This window comes from Dermacentor albipictus, chromosome 9 (genome assembly GCF_038994185.2).
Source record: "Dermacentor albipictus isolate Rhodes 1998 colony chromosome 9, USDA_Dalb.pri_finalv2, whole genome shotgun sequence".
NCBI lineage: Eukaryota > Metazoa > Arthropoda > Arachnida > Ixodida > Ixodidae > Dermacentor > Dermacentor albipictus.
Genome location: NC_091829.1, coordinates 120,049,339 through 120,070,693, shown reverse-complemented (window position 1 = coordinate 120,070,693; position 21,355 = coordinate 120,049,339). Strand labels below are relative to the sequence as shown.

Here is a 21,355-nt window from a genome sequence, read left to right as displayed (position 1 = left end):
AAGCGTGGCTTGGTGAACACATCTTAGATTCTGAAATTTTACCACCAGTTTACAGCGTCCTCAGGAAAGATAGAAGTGGCCGGCGCTGTGGCGGTGTGGCACTCTTTGTAAACCAAGACATTGAGTATACAGCATTGCCTGACGTTCCTAACTGCAAATCAGTATGGTGCAAAATAAGGCTTTGTGGATTCACTTTGGCTGTAGGAGCTGTTTATCGACCCCCTGACACGGATCTCAGTGTTTTTTCCGATCTTACCGCTTATATAACAAAACATAAACTTAACTGTTGTAAAATGTTACTTGCTGGTGATTTCAACACCCCTGGCATAGATTGGCCAACGCTATCTGCTAGTGGCCGTCACAAAGCCATTTGTGACTACTTCATTAACATGTTTCTTTCTTTCGATCTGACGCAAATTGTGAATTCCGCAACCCGAGAAAGCTCAATTTGGATCTTGTTTTCATAAGTGAGCAACTTAGACAAAATGGTTACGATAGTACTATCGTTGAACGCCTCTCGGACCCTAAGGGGGTCATTGTTTATTTGAATTTAGCAACTATGCCTAAGCGCCCTTCACATCAGACAGTATCGAACTTTGAACGTGCTGATGACAACTCCATAACTGAGTTACTCGCATGTTCTTTTGATGAGTTTTCGAGTTGCGTGAACCATTCCTCTGTTAACGTGTTAGTGAAGCGTTTTTGCTCAATTGCCAATCAATGTATAACTGATTACATTCCAACCAAGTGTATAAAGCGCAATCCCAAGCACCCTTTGTACACACGTGAAATTATACACCTAATTCGTCGAATCAGGCGTCTGCGCAAACAAACCTATGCAAACAATCCAATGAAAGCTTCAGTATTGACCACACTTAAAAACAACTTATAATCTGCTATGTCAAATGCGAAAAGTTTCTATTTTAATAGCACCTTGTCATACTTCATTAAAAACAAACCATCAAAGTTCTGGCGAACCATCAGTCCACCAAGTCAGAGCTTTCCTTCATTCATAATTGCTAATCAACCATGCTCAGATAATCTTAGCATTACTGAAGCCTTTAATAATTACTTTAAATCAGTGTTCACCTGTGAGGATGGACGCACCCCCACGTTTTGCACTGCTCTTTCGTCATCACCTTTGCCTAGTATGGCAATCACTTCAGCTGGTGTACATAATGTTATACTCAAGATCGATACTATGAAAAGTACTGGGCCAGATAATATACCAGATATGTTTTTACAGCGATATTCTGAATGGAGCTCTCGGTACTTATCCCTAATTTTTTCGAAATTTGTAGAATCATCCACTGTTCCAATACTCTGGAAATGTGCTAAGGTTGTTCCCATTCACATAGACGGTAATAAGCAGGAAATATCTAACTACAGACCTATTTCTTTAATATCAACATCTTGTAAACTATTGGAACACATTATTCATAAATATATCATTGAGTACTTATCTGAACATAATGTTCTTTCGCATGCTCAACATGGCTTCCGTTCCGGATTCTCCACGGTAACACAACTTCTAGAATTCTCCCATGATATTGCATCCACACTTAACCTTAGAGGACAACTTGATGCCATTTTTATTGATTACAGTAAAGCTTTTGACACAGTGTGCCATAAAAAGCTTCTTATTAAACTCAGGGCAATAATTCATGATTATAAATTACTAGGTTGGATACAGGACTGACTACCTAAGTACAAGAACCCAGTTTGTTCCATTTAACCATGTTCACTCATCTCGAGTCAATGTTACATCCGGTGTACCACAGGGGTCTGTCATGGGTCCTTTGCTGTTTGTAGTCTAAGTAAATGATGTCGTTGAAGTAACCGAGGGCACTTCTGTCAAAATAAGACTATATGGTGATGAGTGCGTCCTTTATTCTACTATAAGTAGTAATCATGATCAGTTGGAGCTGAATGAAGTCTTCACCCGTTTTCGCGAATGGAGCAGAACATGGCAAATGTCACTTAATGTTAAGAAAACCGTATCAATGACTTTTTCGAATAAAAAACAACCATTACAATTTACATATTTTAATGAAGCGCACAAGCTTGCAAGCGTCCACACGTTCAAATACCTCGGTGTTACTTTCTCCCCTGATCTAAAATGGCATGCTCACATTAATTGTATAACCAACAAGACGTTGAGAAAATTGGGTTTTCTTAAGAGAAACTTACGAGATGCAACTAAAGAATGTAAATTAACGGCATACAGATCACTAATAAGGCCTCTACTTGAATACGCGTCGGTAGTGTCGTCGCCACATCATTCCAAAGACATAGACATGCTTGAGTCTATTCAGAAAAAGGCCATAAGGTTTATGTATAATCGTTATGACCACCATTTTTCACCGACATCACATGCTTGTGAGTTGCTACTAAAGCCTCTGGCCCATAGACGTACTTGAGACCCTGTTGTACTGCTACATAACATTGCTCATAGGAAAACTTATGTCAATGCACCTATTGTTTTCACTAACCCTTCTTCTCGGCCCACCAGAAGAAGTCATCATCTTAACATTGTTCCTTTGAATGCAACGATTGATTGTTTTAGGTTTTCCTTATTTCCGCATACAATTGTGATTTGGAATGGCCTTGAGGGGTCCTTGCGCGAGTTACCAAGTAATGTATTTGCCAACCTATTACCTAATAATGTTCATTAATCAACTAGCTATTCCTGATATTGTTTTTTCTATTGTTTGTTTTCTTTTTGCCACTCAAATGTATTCTTCAATTGATTGACATATGTATGCACTCACTCCTGCAATAATTTGCTATGCAAGATGGCAGTATATGTAAATAAATAAATAAAAAAGTGAGAAAATACAGATGAGGCAGGCGCCGCTAGGGGTGAGGGGGCGCGGGGGGGGGGGGGGGGGCTTCTAATGCGCGTGTCGTCGTCCTATTGGCAGGTAGTCGAGAAATAAAGCGAGAGTAAGAATTAAAGGCCGTGTATTTCCGCGCCAACCATGATGCAGTGAGCTATTAGCCCTAGTAAAATTTCAAATGAGAAGTTCGAGGAAAGACAAAAGAAACCTCAAATGATGTGGGTGACAAAGCTCTGGCAGTGGCACTTAGCTGTGTGCGTCTTAGGGGGGAAGGGGGGGGGGGCTCAGCCCCCCCCCCCTCTTCGGAGTTTTTCGTAGGGGGCTCGGGCTCCGGAGCCCCCTGTGGTCAGCGCCTATGGGTGCTGGCATGCATGACTGCCGATTGTAGGGATTTGTTTTTTTCCTGCTCTTGGATTTTTTATCTGTGTTTTCCTTCCGTAACATTTTTATTTGTGTTTGGTTGCATCAAGCACCAATTTTTACCTGTCCTACTAGCTGTCTTTCTTTTCTGGTAAACTGTACTAATTGTCTCATTTTCGCAATAAATTTTAGTTGGAAGTTAGCCCTCATCCCTCTCTAGTGTCATCCTGTTGTGTGCGTGCGTGTGTGCGTGCGTGTGTGTGCGTGTGTGTGTGTGTGTGTGTGCGTGCGTGCGTGCGTGCGTGTGTGTGTGTGTGTGTGTGTGTGTGTGTGTGTGTGTGTGTGTGTGTGTGTGTGTGTGTGTGTGTGTGTGTGTGTGCGTGTACGCGCGCGCGCGCGTGGGGGCGAAATGTACTTCCATCTCTCACCAGAAATATGTGTCTTTCAAAAAGTTACGGTTTAGTTCACGTGCTCTACCACACATTTTTTTGCTCATTGTTCCTCTTAGAGTAGCAGGAGGTACTGTATTAAAAGCCTCTTCACTCTCTTCATTCTTTCATAAGTGGTATTACACAATGCCCTCTTATAAAGTTACTGCTGCTTATGGCCCACTCATGTCTGCCAGAAGGCAACTCTTGGAAAAGGTTTTCTCTGTGCTGTGTACATGATCAGGGGGGTAGCCAGGGGTGGGGTGGGGGGCTTATGGGTCTTCAGCGCCTCCCCCCCCTTCCCCGAAATGTCTTCGTGATGTCATGCACCGCCGACCAAAATAACCCCTGGTGCCGGAAATAATTCTGGATTTTTATTTATTTATTTATTTATTATTACCCTCAGGGCTTACACGAAGCGTTATAGAGGGGAGGGCGTTTAGTATATCAGTACATATAAAATAATTACAAGGAGAAGTGAAGAACAGCTATACCGCAAAGAAAATACAGCAACAGGTAAATGAGCACAAAAGTAATGAAGCAAAAATAAACACTTAAAAATCAAGTAACAAGAATAGAAAAACCAAAACACGAAAAATAGCAATGAAAGAAAACGATAGCAATATGTGACAGCGCGGTAGTGACGCAGTATTGAAGTAGGCTTATAATTCGTTTGATAGTGCTCTGCGAAAGCGGTCTGCATCTGTGACAGCGACTAGTGACGCAGGCAGGTGGTTCCACTCGAGACATGTTCTCGGCGAGAACGAGGATGAGTGGGTAACTGTGCGCTGCGCAGGTACATGAACGTTGAAGCGATGATCGATCAAATTTGGTGCATTGGTTGCCGAGAAAAACTAATTCTCCTTTCAGATGTATTTAGATACGAGCACCCCAGTTGCAATGTGAGCCCCCGCCCCCTAGATGAACGAAATTTCCGGCTACGCCACTGATGGGTATGTATACCCCCCGGTGCCTCATCATCTCGCGAAGCTCAACATCGTAGAGGAGCGATTAGCCGCGCCTCACCTTCCTTTATGTGCATACGGAGTTTGGTGCACGGCAATGGGCAGTTCGCCATTAAGGGGCCCACAGACACAGCTTCGCTGGTCATCCACCTTCACAGGTAGGAATGGCACTGAATTTTTTTTTTTTAAAGACGAGGTCTTTGGTGAGTTCAGATCGATTTAGTGTTCGCGGGTTCTCGGTATCTAACCACGTTTGTCTCGTAAATTAGACAATTGTGCGCCTTCTAGTGCACGTAGGACTAAAAAAATGCATCAAAGGAAAATTGCAACAGCAAGGATGCACTTAGTTAGCGCAGAGGTATGTACAGAGAAGTAATAATTCTTAATTTGCGAGACAAAGCAGAATTACAACCAGATGTGCTCCTTCAAACTGCGCGCACCTAAAACAGGAACCTGGAGTATGGCGTCCTTCGACAAAAATGTAGCTTGATTCTGCTAGAAGCGCGGTCTAAAATGAATGAAAGTGAAGTCAAGAAAAGTAAAGCGAAACAGGAGTAAAATTGTACTAAAGCAGGGTAAGGTGGCGTAGGCGAAGTTAACGCGATCCAGCAGTGATAGACCTCGACCAAAGACCCTCCCATTCAGCCCGAATTGATAGACAGGCAATTGAAGACATCGTCTTTCTTAGATGTCAACCGCTGTTCACTTGAGTTTTAGTTAGTTATATATGGGTGTTATAAATATTTGAAATGTTGCCCGAATAAACATGAATGAATGAATGAATGAATGAATGAATGAATGAATGAATGAATGAATGAATGAATGAATGAATGAATGAATGAATGAATGAATGAATGAACCGATGCTAAAACTGACCTTATCCAAAGCACCCGGCCTGCTTATTCGATGAACTCACCGGCGGCGTGGTACAGAGTGGGCGCCCAGTCTACGGCGTGCATCAGCTCCCAGGAGACGCGCCGTGTGCGACGAAGCAGCGGGGACCACACGAACGCCGGCACGCGGACGCCTCCTTCCCACGTGGTGAACTTGGAGCCGCGCAGGGGCCAGTTGGAGCCCCGGTTGCTCATGTATCCCTGGTGGCGCGCGCCATTGTCGGTCGTGTACACGAGGATGGCGTTGGCCAGCATGCCCTTGGCGTGCAGGGCTTCGACCACGGTGCCCACGCTCTCGTCCAAAGTGTCCACCATGGCTGCGTGTGTTCACAGCTCGAGTAAGAGCAAGCAACTACTTAGTTTGGTTGCTTGAATGATTGATAGTTTTTTTTACGCACAATAATATGTCCCAAAAAATACACAAAACTTGTTCGCACCGGCAACGACCGTCCGTCACTGCGTTGTCGCCGCTTCGCGGAAGTGCAATTGACCCCGCCTTCCCTCGCCGTGGGGGTCTTTGCCCCGTGGTATAGCATGGAATCGAGGTCAACTCATGGAATCGACTGCTCGAGTAGGGCGCCACCACAGCCACCGGAAAACCTGTGACCACGGACACTCGCCAAGGTAAATACACCTGGTAACGAAGGAGAAGCCCGTACGTTCAAACCATGACAATTCATCGGTCGTTCATGGGGCTTAGCGCTAGCTGTGTGAGGAGGGAACACCTCCGGCGGAAGAAAAAATCAATGTGATGCCATATCCATTAGAAGCAGAAGTGACGTCATTTTGTTCTCAAAGGTGCGATATTTGTTCTGGTGGCCTGCCATTGGAGCTGTATATTCAAATGCCCCGCCGTTCGACTTGATGGGCATTTCGAGTTTCATCGCGAAAAGGGATGAAAGAAAAGGTCAGTCGTACTGATGTCGAAATCGCACCCTGAACACAGCACACTTTCTTCGGAGGCTGACGAAAGCTTTAGGTGTAGAGTGATGGTTCTATCGTCGGATGCCAAGCGCGTTGGACAGCGCAGTCGCAAGAAAACAACCAAAGTAAGCAATTATCTGGCAGTCGTAACTCGGTATTTTTGATTGAACAGGTAGAGAAGGGATGGAGCTACCGGCTTCACCAAATTCAGAGAAATGTCAACAAGCAGAACAGCACAACGTGGGAAGGGAGCGTATTGTAAGAGGTGAACTTTATGAGCGCGCCATCTCACACTTCGAGAGCTACATTGCTTTGCAAGCGATAGCGGCATCAACGATGGGCGCAGAAAAAAAAAACGTATTTATTTTTAATGATAAAATAAAATATAGTTGTCTTTTCTTTACTCGTCGAGGATATATAAAGTTGATTAGGAATATTATTTTCGTTGAATAAGTTTAACTGCCTTGCTTTAATTTAAAGAAAACGTTCTTTTCTTCCCCAATGTTTGTTCCCTCCAAACATTGTCGCACTTAAAACGCTGCTCCCATAACCACCTTTGCTGATGTCGGTGACAATTTGTTTTGAATCGCTTTTCGTCCAAAGCTCCGCGACCTATTTGGATCGACCTTGCAGTCGCTGTCAAAACGCTAGTGTGAGGAAGTGCGGCAGCAGCAGCGAGCGAAGTGACCTTCGTGCTTCTATCTCTTCAACGCAACCTGAGCGGTGAGACCACAGCGCAGGCGAAGCTAGGAGCCATCGGTCCACTTAGACTGTGCCCCCAAAGCTGATCCCTTCCAGGACAAATTAATGCCGCGCGAACGTGCGTGGCTGCCCCATACGCAGTTGCTGCCGAAGTACAACGCACCCCCTACCTCCCGTCCCTCCGGTTCTTTGCACGCGACGGAAGATGGCGCGCTTCCTCCCCGCATTCCGCCCTTGCGCACGCGAGATTGAGCCGCGATCGTCGGCTCAGCCTCGCACATTTTCACTGGCACATGCAGCAACGGCGCGCGGCGACGGTGTTATCGACCTTGTACTTTACACGATAAGAAAAATGAGAACAACGTGAAAGCAGGAGCCACGTTTGGACGTGTGGGCTTTTCTTCAAGGTGACATGCTTGCCTTGCCACAGTATATATAGGTGCGTTTCTTCTATGGGGGAGAGCGCATAAGACGGCTGGGTGCGGCAGCGAGCGAAGGTGTGTTAGCGGCGAGGGCGTCGGATTGGTAATAAAGGAGTGCTGTGCACTTTTTTTTTCGTTTTCTTTTATTTATCCATTTATTTATTCAATTTCAAAATTTTCTTTTAAATTCTTTTTTCACGAGCACGGGTTTCTGCCACTCCTATTATATCTTTCAGAGACATGATAGCCCATGATCACCAGCAAAACAGGTAATAGAGGGCTTCTGTGGACGCCGTTGCCACGCCGGCTGAGACACGGCCGTTGACTTGTGATTGACAGACGGCCGTGTGACTGGCCTTGTGCACAGCACTGCTTCATTCTCAATCGACACCCCCGCTAGCACACCTTCGCTCGTTGCCGTACCCACCCCCATTACGCCCTCTCATCTGTAGGAGAACCGCACCTATATATTCCTTGGCGAGGAAATCATATTGTATACAGACGCCGCCAATGAGCGTCCGCTGCGTAGATCCGTCTTGAAACTTGAAAAACACGCATACTCCACCAAAATGTTACGGGGAGAAAAGGTGCTTGACAATATAGTTACAAGATATATGCAACGAGCAGTAGACTTTCATACAAGGTGGAGCCCCTGCGCACAGCGCTGGATCATTTGGGGAGAGCGTGTCGAGCTGCAAAAACAGGAATCCCCCGCAATCCCGGCGGGGCCCTCTTTCTTACGAAGCTAGGTGCGTTTGCTTGGAAGAGTTTTCGTGGTTGCCTGTCAGTCCGTCTGTCCAGTGCTGTCTGGAGAGGAGGGTCAAGGGGGAAACACCTAAAACATGTAATGTGCGATGAGGAGCTAACTCTACCTTGTCCCTCGTCACCACCACGCCACCCTCCACCTCTCAAATAGTGCCGCCGCTATCCTTCCGATAGAAAGGACGTGCTGCAGTACCCAGCGGTGCCTCCCATTCGACTTTTCTTTACCGTGATGGTAATTTGGGCGGGGGAGGATGATTCCGATAGCAGATGATGATGAGTCTGATGGCAGAGTCTAGGCAGGAAAGGAAAGAAGACGTCACACGTGCTTTTGTCCACGTGCCGTGGGCCATGGAATGTTTACTGTTCGGGTTAGGGTTGTGGAAGAGTGAAGGGGGAAGTTGGAGAGCTGGACACAAAGGCCTGTCTCCAGGGCCCATTCCTGTCTAGTGGCTGCGCATCCTCGTGCGCGCTCGACGGAAAAAGTACGTCAGACTGGCCGCCGAACTTTCCAGAAAGAAGAAGAAAATGATGACTCAGAGGCGATGGAGGGCGCGTAACTTCGCCCGCGCTAGGAGTCGCCCTCTCCCCTTCGTTCTCGCGCTCGGCGCCGACGGGGCGAAAGAAAAATCGAGAACCTCCCAGAACGGACGATTGTTCTTTGCCAATAGGATGACGAGACCGGAACGGGAGAAGGAGTGAGTTTGTACGGAGGAGGAGGAACTTTGTACAAGGAACTCTATGCGTATGTGAACGCCTGCTTTGGCACTAGTAAAAAAAGACGCGGCACGCGTCTATAAAAGGAAGTTGATTGCGAGCTGCGATTCAGCCTCGAGCCGCCGGTTAAACTTGCATAAGCCCGCACGCTGAGGAGCTCCCGGGGGACGCACCATTCTCGGCCAGCCACGGACCATCCAGGCAGCGTGTGGCAATCAACGGGACGGCCACCGTTGGACACCTGCGGTTGCGTCGGACTGACGAAGTGCCCGGTGAACAATTAGTATCCATTCATGCGAAAATACTCGGTCGGAAGCATTAAAGTTGTGCGTCTAAACGAAAGGCGCAGTTAGAAAGAGAAGAGCGTGAAAAGAAGCTGCCAAATATGACAAAATACCTACTTAATGCAGCTTCCACGGAGCAGTCTGATCGCTCTACCTGGAGTGCGTGTAAAACTCCCAATAATACTGACTGTGCTTCTGTGGAGGACTTGCCAACTCCATCACCACGGTTTCCTGGCAAGAAGCAAGGTTCGACTCATCTTGGTTGTCTGGATCTTGTGAAAACGGTGCCAGCCTCGATCGTCCATATTTCTGAGCAACCGACGCTAACCGAGCCCTGTCCTGTTACCGAGTCCGCAACGTCTATGATACTCGGCCGGGCCCCTGCCAACGAGTTCCAGGTGTCCGGTCCGCCACGCCCGATTTCTACTACGGCTGATCAACAGGTGCCAAACCTCCCTATGAGCCTCCTTCTACTGACGAGCGCCAGGAAACGACACTCCAAGAACCGACTCACTTGTTTCCTGTTAGTTTGGCTTCAAATAACCATGTTCCCACCCACAAAGTGTGCCTCGAGAGTACGAATGAGACGGCTTTTCGTTGCGGCAACAGAGAAGTACAGACACCCCCGCAGCAAGAGGTACGTTGCGAGATTCTCCGAAGTGACCCTGCCAAGTGGCCGGACGTTATTACTGACAACTTTCAAAGTCTATGCCTTGAGAAAGGGCCATTGTATTTTCAAAATGGGGCACAAATTTTTCCGCCTTCCGAAAGGCAATACAAAACTCCGAAACGCTATATGTCACCTCATCTTTTCGAACGAAAGGCTGTATATGGGGAGGCGTACAAGCGACACTAGTTAATGTACTCGGAGTCCAAAGGTTCCGTTTACTGTTTCATGTGCAAACTGTTTTCGATTTCAAGCAACCCCAGTACTTTCACCACGCACGGCTTTTCTGATTGGATAAGTGCAGAAGAAAAAGTTTGCGCACATGAAAATAGCGTCGAGCACCGGAACTACGTGGCAGCATGGCTCGCCCGCTCTAACTTGAGCAGCACAATTGGCAAGGAGCTGGTTAAGCATCGTGTCAGTGAGACCGCTCACTGGACAGTGGTGTTGAAGCGTGTAGTCGTTGTAGTTAAAGGGAAGCTGAAGCGGTTTTCAATTTCCATGAATTGCTGGGATTGGGAAGAACAGACCTAATAATTTACGGTTCCGAAATTTTTTTCTTCGTTTTGTTAATATAAGGGGCGGAAATTGCTTTCTAAATCACCCCCGCGGACACGCCCCCATGGCTTCCCGGAGCGCCGGGTGAGGTTGTTGCCAGAGGAGAGAACCGGCGAGAGTGACGTCACTGGCGGGGACCGAGCTGCCGGACCGGCGTGCTGGCATGCGCTGGCATGCCTTTTTCCGTCCTGCGCTTTACTGAACGACGCTACGAGAGATTTGCCGCCGCCGCCGCTCACGTTTGTTTTGCGATTTTCGTAAACTGTTCTTTCCTTCTGTGCTGCGTGAGTGCCTACAGCCAAGGGCGCCCAATATGCCCTCGTTCTGTGCAGCAATCGGCTGCGCGAACACACGCGGGCGAGACGATGTGGTGTTTCACAGGTTCCCGAAGCACAAGAAGCTTGCAGCGCAGTGCGGTGAGGAGAGATAAGTTCGTGCCGACGAAATCAACTGTGCTGTGCTCGGACCATTTCCGCGATAGCCGGATAGCCTTACGACAAATGCGGAAACGCGTTGTTGCTAGCGTTGCTATACTCCGTTTCATACATCAGATGCAACGCTGTGGAGGCTTGAGATACTTCTTGCAGTGGCTGCGTTCGCACTTAGAAAAAGTTCGGTGTTTCTTGACCCGATTTTTGAGAAAACGTTTCATATATAAGCTCAGTTCTGAATGAAAAAAAAAAGAATTTACCCATAGAAGCAATCCGTGTACTTATACGGCTGCTAACACGTTCTTTTAAATCAATTTTCTTTTCGGCATTCTTTAATTGCAGCCCGTCGCGGCAGCTTCACGTGCATGCTCGCGCGAGAAAATGCCGCTGGCACGCTGCGAACCATAGAGGGAAACGCGCGCAGTAATAAATTTTGGTAACCGGACTTCGTGCGTAGCTTCCACAGCGTTGCACCTGAGGTATAAATTGGAGTATAGGCTTGCCTAGTGACATTCGACGTACGGTTGCAGTTATGTTTACCACACGGCGGTGCTAAAACTGCCTAATATCTTTATGTCAACACTAGCATGGAGCGCGCATACCGATTCTTGATCGAGCCACAATCGCAAAGTCGTCGAACCATATTCTGAATATTGCACATATAATCCCCCTGACCATCTCGATCTGGATGTGTATGATAAGCAACTTCCATGACTGTACCTCGCAGCACTGCATGTGCGCGCTTTGAAACGCGGCACTTATGTTCGCGATCGTGTATCAACGCTCAGAAAACCCCGGGACTTCAGACAAGCAGCGGCAAGGTACTTGACATCGCGGAATTGTACCCGTGTTTACAATCTAATGAGAAGTTAGTGCTTCGGCATTCTTCCAGCAGCAAGTTCCCAGTGACACTTTAGCGCATTTTTTCTCCCGTCATTGGAACGTGCAGCTACATGAAAAAAAAAAAAAGCATACGTAACAGCTAAAATTTCCAGCGCGCGAGAAGGTGTACACATCGCTCTCGCTTTTGGCACACTCAACATCGTCGTTGCCGCCATTGCCGCCATCGTTTTCCGTATCGGCTGTCGGTTCGAACATGTACGGCGAAAATACAAGCTGTCCGAGACAGCGAGAACGTTCCATAATGCTTACAACTCAGCTATGCAGCCAGAACAGAACAGCGTGCTACGCTCTCAAACGGCGGCGCCGACCGGCTACTGCCGCCACTGACGTCACAGCGGCTCCGATCAATCACGGGCAACAGCGGCGTTCGCGCGATACCCTGAGGCGCTGGTGCGCGTTATCATGAAAAAACAGCCGCTTGCGCTTGTTTCCGCCCTTTTTGAACGAGATATTCGTGTTCAGGGGACTCAAAACTGTAGAATGCCGCAGAGAACTCATTTTTTTTGAAAAGTGTTTCAGCTTCCCTTTAAGCTTCTAGCATAGCACAGCCTAGCGTTTAGGGGCAGTGAGGGGATTTTTGGTTCACCGAGAAATGGCAATGATATGCGAGTGCTTGAGGCCATTGGCCAAGTTTGATCCCTTTCTAGAGAAGCACATCAAACGCTACGGGAAGAAAGGGAAAGGTCACGCATCGTAGCTGTCAAAAACCATTTGTAATGAATTTATCGAGCAGATGGCAAAGGCTGCCAAGGAACGTCTCGTTGACGAAGTGAAACGCGCAAAATATTTCTCTTTAATTGTTGATTCGACTCCAGACCTTACTCACGCTGATCAGCTGTCAGTTGTTTTACGATGCTATTTAACGAGAAAGTGTACGAATGGTTTCTTAGATTCGTTCCAATTGAATCGCATACCGGCTTGTATCTTTTCGATACCGTGATGTCCCTTTGACGACCAATGTCATCAGAATTGATTATTGTGGGGGCCAAGCTTATGATAATGCGAGTAATATGTCAGGAAAATACAAAGGACTGTAAACTCAAATCACACACCTGAACGAATTGGCAGTCTACGTCCCGTGTGCTGTTCATTCACTGAACTTAGTTGTCGCGTGTAGCGTTGACAGTTGCTTTGAGGTAGTCGAATATTTCACTGTAATTCAGAGACTGCATGTGTTCTTTGCTGCCTCACCTAAGCGATGGAGGTATCTTTCGGACAGCACGGGCGGAACTGGCGAGCAGCTTGTTATGAAACGTCACTCTGAGACCAGGTGGTCAAGACACGCTGAATCATGTAAGGCCAGACTGAAAAATGTCAATGCATTCTTGTGTTGCCTTGAAGCTATATCAAAGAACGAGGAAGAAAACGGTGACACCAGGAACAAAGCGGACTCTCTCTTCAAGAAAATGACAAAACTAGAGACTGAATTCATCGCGATTTTCTGGAGTGAAATCTTGGAGCGCTTTGCCAAAACGAGCGTAGCACTTCAGAAACCAGGCCTAGACATTTCAACTGATGTAGACCTGCTGAGCTCTCTAGAAAGCTTTGTTAATTCTTTGCGGCCTGTCTTTGATACCTTGGAAGAGAGAGCATGCACGCTACGTACGAATCAACGTTATCAGGATGAGAGCAAACGCATCGTTTTGAGTAAGCACCCGGACGGAAAAAGCGATAGTGCGCTGCAAGGTAGAAAAAAAAAAGTTTATTGTAAAGACCTAGAATGTTGTACTTGACAGTCTAGGTTCTGCTTTGCGAACGAGAAAGGCTGCCTACACTGAACTCTGCGAAAGGTGCGGATTCTTAAAATTACTGACAGAAGTTGGGAGCGAGGTCTCTCTGGCACAGCAGGCTGAGAAGTGGGTGAAAACCTACAAAAATGATTTGGAGCCAGCATTTTCCACGGAAATCGTTCAGTTTGCGAACTTTCTGCACAACTCTGTGTGCCAGGACACGAGTCCCCAAGAAAATGAAGTTGCTGCACGAAAGAAAGCCTATTGATGTGTTTCCGAACATTTCTAGTGCTTTGCGAATGTACTTAAGCATACCCGTGGCAAACTGTCAGACCGAACGATCGTTTTCTAAGTTGTCGCTGATAAAAAATCGACTTCGTTCGAGCCTCCTTGATGACAAGGTGAACTCGCTTGCTATCCTGTCCATTGAAAGTGACCACCTCCGCGATCTATCATTCGAACAGAATATGTCTGATTTCGTCAAAGTGAAGGCGCGAAAGATGCCATTATAAAAGAGAAGTGTTTGCACTATACATGAATAGTTCCAATGAGTTGGTTGTGTCGCCTCCTAGCGTCCACGTTGCCAACGAAACGCTGAGCAGTGTAATTCAAGATATGCAAATCTTCGTTCTTCGTCTCTTGTTTGTTCTTCTTGTGATATTTAGCGTGCTTATAAACAGCTGTATTTTTGTTGTTATTGATAGTGCCACGTTTATGTGGTGTCGTCCTTGCTTGTCTTACCTTTAACGAAAATATGTTTAAATATTGTTTTGTAATTACAGTTGGTCATTTTAGACTGTATTCTAGTGCATTTTTATGGCGTTTGTATTGCTTTAGTATTGTATATATCTATTGCATATTTATAGAGTAACGTGTATAGCGATTACTGCAGTCGGATGCTTGAATTTTAATAAAGGATGTTTTGGATACAACCATGCGTCTTCTCACGGGATTGAACTTAGTGATGCAAACAAAGCCTAGCTTCAGAAGGATCGACATCTGAGCTGTGTTGTCTTTTCTACGGTCTTGTTCTTCTTGAGTGCACTAAACGTTTCCTTAAAGCCTAGTTTTTGCTGAAAACAGAATGCAGATTAATCACAAAGTGAACATATGTGTTGGTGTTTACAACAGCACGTTTTCAAGCAAGTTTTGTTCTTTTCCTTATAATATTAACAATAATAATAATCCCGTTATTCGCACTTCGTTCTTTTTAATTTGGTGGAATTAAAATGAAACATTGCAGATTTGCAGTAGCGTAACAGGCGACAGGGGGGTGGAGGGTCAGTATAGGGAAAGGGGGCCTGCATGCGCATTAGCCTAGGGCCCCATTTTTCTCAATCCGGCCCTGCCTGCGCACAACTATCGGCGATCGTCGTCTCCGTGAGCCCTCTCATCATCGTTCGCCCCTGCAGTGCCTCGTAGCAATATTTTCAAAGTGCATAATTAATCTACCCAGTTCAAATTTCGGTATATATATCACCCAAAAAGTGGGCGCCATTTCATCAAAATATGAAATCTCTGCTTCTTTTGCTTTTGCCAAGAAATGTGTAATAGCGTAACTTTTATGTTCAAACAACTTAATAATAGAACGGACAGACAACGCCAGAAGTGATGTATGTCGATATAAAAAGTTTAAGGCGGTGTCATAATGTTATTGTAATGGCTCTGCATATTCGACAATGTCGTTTTAGAGCGCAGCACTTTGGCCCCCGTTTCTCCGTTTCGCGGCGCCATCGTCCCTCGTCGTAACAAAGGTCATCATCCGCGCGCTGCTCTTGCTGGGTGCGCTTCTGTTGCCATCTATCTCGCGCGGCGCGAGTCTTGCTCTCCCTTTGTTCTTCAAGGCCGGATCACGTGTTCTCGCCTATCCTCTTGCCGCCTTCCTCCGCGCAGGGCCGTTGCGGTGACTCTCGCTGCTACCGTCCACTCCGCCCCTCGACGTCCATTCTCCCGCTGTCGCAGCACTGCCGCTGTGCCGGTGGCGGGCGCTCCTTGCCGTCTCGAGCGTGATCCACGGTTCTCCACTTCTCCGTCCCCGCGTCGCGTGGCTGTACGACTCTCAGCCGTCTCTCCCTCTTCCCCGTTTGCGGGGCGCATTCCTCACTGGCATTTTTCGCCCGTGGCAGTGCGTGCGCCTGGCTGCCCTTCTCCCACCTCCACTCTTGCCTTATACCTCCCCTTACCTGGCGCAGTGCCGTTGCGGTGACTAGAAAGACAGTTATAGCGTTTCGTCTCCTTACTTCTAATTCCCATCCCAACCTTGTGCGCCCACATTGAGGCCTGTCTGTGAGTGAATGAGTGTGTGACCTCTACCAAATACCCCTGCTCTCCACCCGTTTCCTCATCCCACCTCAGAAGAAACATTACAAAATATTTGCTAATCTCCAACCCCCCTTCTCCTCACCTCTCCGCGGCGGTGGCCCACTATAAGATGGCGCGATGGCGCGTCGCCATAGCGCCGGCTGGATAGCGGCAAATCGCGGTGTGTGCTGCCTAATCCGAAACGCAGAACCGCTTCCATTCGGCATTGCGTGTTCTGTTTGCGGTTGCCTGTTCTTGAAATAAGGCAGCAGCTGCGCTCAGAGGTCGCATTACCAAGAAGCGTAATCGTGGGGCATTTTTTTATTAACATATGGTAATAAATGCGACACATCAAAAAGCAGGAAGGCCGCACAGGACAGCTGCCAAAATGATTGGTCTCCAACTCGCCCTCGTGTCGACATTCCTGAAGGTCGTTTTCACGAACATAGATAGAATAAGTGGTAATTACACAGTAAAATTGCACAGCCTCTCGGCATATATATAGATTCAATAGTTTCGGTATTTGATGAACGAACAATTTGAAGCCATAAGGCACGCTGATGTTGGACACGCCTGATTATAATACTTTATAATCCCTCGCGTTTAGGTTAAATATAGCAAGCTAACTTCTTTTCCAATGCGATTAGGCTGTTCCGAAAAACAGGGCAAAATGGAAAAAGCGCAACTTGAAATTGATATGGCGAAAGCTGGCCCAGCGCCAGCTTTCTTCAGAATACCAGTGTTTATGGGTCCTCCCGTTCACCGTCTGCTACAGATCTTCGCGGCGAGGCACGAATGACAATCTCCACTACCTAAACAGGGAATACGCTATAAACAAAAGCATATTGTTAGGCGAAGGACGGGTGAGGGAGACTAGCAACTATTTACAGGTTATTTACAACAGCGGTTGCAGCGCTGACTGGTTAGATTCACAGCGCGAACCCAGTTTGTTCTTCCTCCTCTTTTTCTCGAGTGGTGGCACTGTTGCGTACTCCAGGGTAGCGTATCGTACCGCTGCCGAGAAGTAGCGCCGCCTGCCTATCGAAGCTCGACCGACGTTACTTATTGGGTAGCGTGGCGTTGTCGGCGGGCTGCAGGCATCCGCTAGACAATGGCGACCAAGCAAGGGTGAGGCAATTTTTAGTGCGAAACTTGCACGGTTTATTCAAAGGTAGATGAAAGAAAATGAGAAGAGCATGAAGTTAATAAAAGTACATTTCGGAGCCCCTTAAATAGGCTCTCTACAATCGTGGGCGGGATCTCGCTTCCGTCGATGTCATGTGACCGGCACAGAAAGAGGGCCCCTCTTCCTCTGGTTATACCGAGCCTGTGAAATGGAAGAAGTCGTCCCGCATCCTGGAATCGTAGACGTCTGTCCGCATCTTCTGCGCGTTGCGGGTTCGTGGAAGTTGTCTTCTAGGTCTCAATTAGAGGAAATGGCCTTTCTACACTTGCGCGCACACACGCACACACACAGACACACACACACACGCACACGCACGCACGCACGCACGCACACACGCACACACACACACACACACACACACACACAAAAGAGGCCTGTACACTGTGGGGCTTCCAGCAGACAGGTAGACGCTTGAAACGGTCATGGCGAATTAGGAAGTCGCGCTTCATTTCGACGAAGCCTGGTGGAAGAAGGTCGGGTGAGAGAAAGTTCTTTGCACGAGGTGCGGGACGCCAACCATCGCAGGAGAAGTTACGCCTCATTTCGACGAAGATGGTCGGATGAAAATCCTTTTGCCACGTGGTGTCAGACGCCAACCCTCACAGCACCCACGCGCCTCGTTGAAATAATCAAATGCCACACGCGTGTAGCATAATCCCCCGGTGGCAGAATCGATGTCCCGGAGCGCTAAATGTCATCCCTGGGAGTGTGATACTGCTCCGGTCGTGTAACCTGCACGATATCACTGGACTGGGAAGCAGATGGAGCGTCAGGGGTGATCTCGTAGGTGACGGGAGTCATGGTACGAAGCACTCGGTATGGGCTTGTGTAACGAGACAGCAGTTTTTCTGACAGGCAGACCTGACGCGACGGAGACCATGGAAGCACCAAAGAACCAGACGGGAAGTGCACGTGTCGGTGTCGCCGGTCGTACAAAGGCCTCTCTTGGGATTTCAGAAGGTGGTCACGGGCAATTTCCCTGGCGTGGACACTGCGGGCGATGGCGTCTAGTGCATATTCACTGGTCGGTGCCGCGTGAACAGGGAGAGTTGTGTCGAGGGGCAGTGCTGGTTCTCGGCCGAACAGAAGGAAAAATGGGAAATAACCGGCGGTGTCGTGGCGTGAGGAAATATAAGCAAATGTGACAAACGGTAAAGTGAGGTCCGAGTCAGTGTTGTCTGAAGAGACATATCTCGCGAGCATGTGTGTGAGAGTGCAATTGAGACGCTCCGTGAGAATGGTATGACGTGGATAGCTTGTGCCTCATGGCACAGGACTGCTGGATGTCCGCGATAACTTTTGATAGGAATGTCCGGCCACGGTCTGTGAGAAGCTGTCATGGAGCTCCATGTAATAAAGTCACGTTGCGTAGAAGAAAATCGGCGACATCTGTGCCGCACCTTGCAGGAAGCGCTCGGGTGATGGCGTAGCGCATAACGTACGTAATTTGTGGCCACAGCGATTCACCTGTTCCCAGAGGCAGAAAGAGGAAAAGCGTCAAGTAAGTCCAAACCAACCCAAAGAATGGTTCCGGGGGAATGTCGACTTGTTGAAGGTACCCAGAAGGGAGTGTCGATGGTGTCTTGTATCGCTGGCATTTCTCACACGCAGCTACGTATCTACAAACGGAGCGAGTAAGCACTGGCCAAAAGAAGCGTCGGTGGATGCGGTCGTAGGTACGTGACACACACAAGTGACTGTCAGTGGGGAGGTCATGAAGTTCGTGGAGAACAGCTGAGGGAAGGTGTTCAGGGATCACAATGAGTAATGCAAGGCAGTCGGGGTGAACGTTGTGGCGGTAGAGTACGCCATCTTGAAGTGTGAATAACTGTCGGCAAGTGACGATTCCAGGTGGTCAATGATGAAACGCAAGGACGGGTCACGGGGATGCCCGTCTGCGGCATGTAACATGGAAAAAGAGAGAGAACACAGGCGTCGGTGTCAGCGTCAGACGTAGAGGTCGCGTCTTCGACTGTGCAGCGAGAGAGGCAATCTGCGTCCCGGTGTTCGCGTCTCGACTTGTAAGTCACTGTGTAGGGATATTCTTGTAGTCGGAGGGCCCAACGACCGAGCCGGCCAGTGGATCCTTGAGTGACGAAAGCCAACAGAGTGCATGAGGGTTTGTGATTTCTGAGAAGGGCTTGTCATATAAATACGGGCGGAATTTGAAACAGCCCAGACGAGAGCAAGACATTCGCGCTCGGCAATCGAATAGTTGCGCTCTGCAGTTGTCAGGAGCCGGCTAGCGTAGGCTATAACGCGGTTGTGCCCGTGCTGGCGTTGCGATAAGACGGCGCCGATCCCATAACCAATGGCATGGGTTCGGACCTCTGTAGGTGCGGACGGGTCAGAGTGGGCCAAGACCGGTGGACTGGTGAGAATCCTGATAAGGCGTGAAAATGCGGCAGCCTGAGGGGAACCCCATGTAAAAGGCACGTCTTTCTTCAGAAGTTCAGTGAGTGGTCAAGCGATTGTGGCGAAATCTTCCAGGAACCATCGGAAATAAGAACACAGCCCTAAAAACAATGGACGTCTTTGACAGATTGAGCTATAGGAAAAGCCGTTGCTGCTCGAACCTTCTCCGGGTTGGGTTGCACTGCGGAAGCATCGATGAGATGGCCTAGCGCTGTAATCTGTCGGCTCCTGAAGTAGCACTTCGATGAGTTTAATTGGAGCCCAGTCTTGCGGAAGACGTCAAGGATAGCTGCGACGCGCTCAAGGTGCGTCTCAAATGTCGGAGAAAACACAAGGACGTCGTCGAAGTAACAACGCAAGATGACCATTTGAAACCTGGAAGCAGAGAGTTCATTATCCGTTCGAACGTGGCGGGGACATTGCATAAACCGAACGGCATAACCTTGAATTGGTAGAGACCATCTGCAGTGTTGAAAGCGTTCTTTTCTTGGTCATGCTCATCGACGGAAATCTACCAATAATCAGATTGAAGGTCGATGGACGAAAAGTATTTGGCACCGTGAAGACAATCAAGAGCGCCGTCGATTAGTGGTAAAGGGTAAACTTCCGTTTTAGTGATTCAGTTTAGGTGGCCGTAATCAACGCAGAAACACCACGTGCCATCTTTCTTTTCGACGAGCGCGATCGTCGACGCCCAAGGACTCGACGAGGGCTCAACAATGCCTCTGGCGAGCATCTTGTTTACTTCCTGTTGAATAACTTGCTGCTCTGCCGCGAACACGCGATACAGTAGGCGGTTAATAGGAACAGCATCGCCAGTGTTTATCCGATGCTTAACAAGGGATGTATGACGAACTGGTCGAGTGTCAGTGTCAAATATGTCGCGGTAGGAAAGCAAAACGCGATATATGGCGGCTTCTTGGTCAGGTGGAAAGTCTGGAGCGAGCATGGGACGTAATGGGCCGTCGTGGTTTAAGGCATCTGCAGGTAATCCGGAGGATCTGGAGATGCGTCGGCTACAAAAGTAGTGACGTGGTCATCTGGCACTGACCGGAGCGTGGCCACCGCAATGCCTTGAAGTAACACTGCCTTCGTCAAGCCGAAATTGATAACGGGGAGACACATCCGACCAGCGGCAAGGGTGACGACAGAGTGTGGCACAGAGATGTCACGCGCCAGGAGGACATCACGAATAGGCACGACGACATAGTCACCATCAGGCACGGTTGCCGTTGAGGTCAATTCGATGAAGGTTAGGGCTTTTGGAGGTAAGCGAACAAGCGCTGTAGTGCAGAGGGTGTTCTGTCGTTCGGAGCGAACGTCTGAAAGAAGAGAAAGCTCGAGGCACAGCGTACCGGTGGAACAGTGGATGAGGGCAGAATGCGTCAGAAAGTCGAGCCCGAAGAATAAGTCATGAGGGAAACTGGTCAGCACCGCGGACAGGACTGGAATTAGGCGGCCAGCAATTCCTATGCGAGCAGTGCACATACACCTGACGGCAACAGTAACGCCATTGGCGACGCGTACAGCTTGATTGATGACAGGCGTAAGAACGTTTTTGAGGCGACGACATAGGTTAGCGCTCATTATGGACACCTGGGCTCCATTGTCAATTGATGCCGTCAGCGGAACACCATCTACGTCTACTTCAATTAGGTTCGTGTTGGTGAGGAACGTCAACGGAGGATTTGTACAGGACGAACATGATGCAGCACTACCTCCAAGAGCTGCATGGCCTAGTTTTCCCTCTGTCGGTTTGGCGAGGAAAAGCGGCGAGGTTGGGATAACGGGGAGCGACGTCGTTGAGGCGACGGTGATCGCACGGATTAGCGGCTGTCAGAGGCATCAGAAGTAGGGTACAGAAAGC

The 21,355-nt window shown here is 48.2% G+C and overlaps 1 protein-coding gene across 1 annotated transcript in view; it reads right to left on the bottom strand.

Moving 5' to 3' along the window:
• Window positions 1–21,355, bottom strand: part of LOC135911242 (arylsulfatase B-like) — a 205,069-nt gene that overhangs the window by 42,658 nt on the left and 141,056 nt on the right. Inside the window, exon 8 of the mRNA XM_065443432.2 lies at window positions 5,510–5,803. Within this exon, the coding sequence (XP_065299504.2) occupies window positions 5,510–5,803 (294 nt within the window). The remainder of the gene's footprint in view (window positions 1–5,509; window positions 5,804–21,355) is intronic.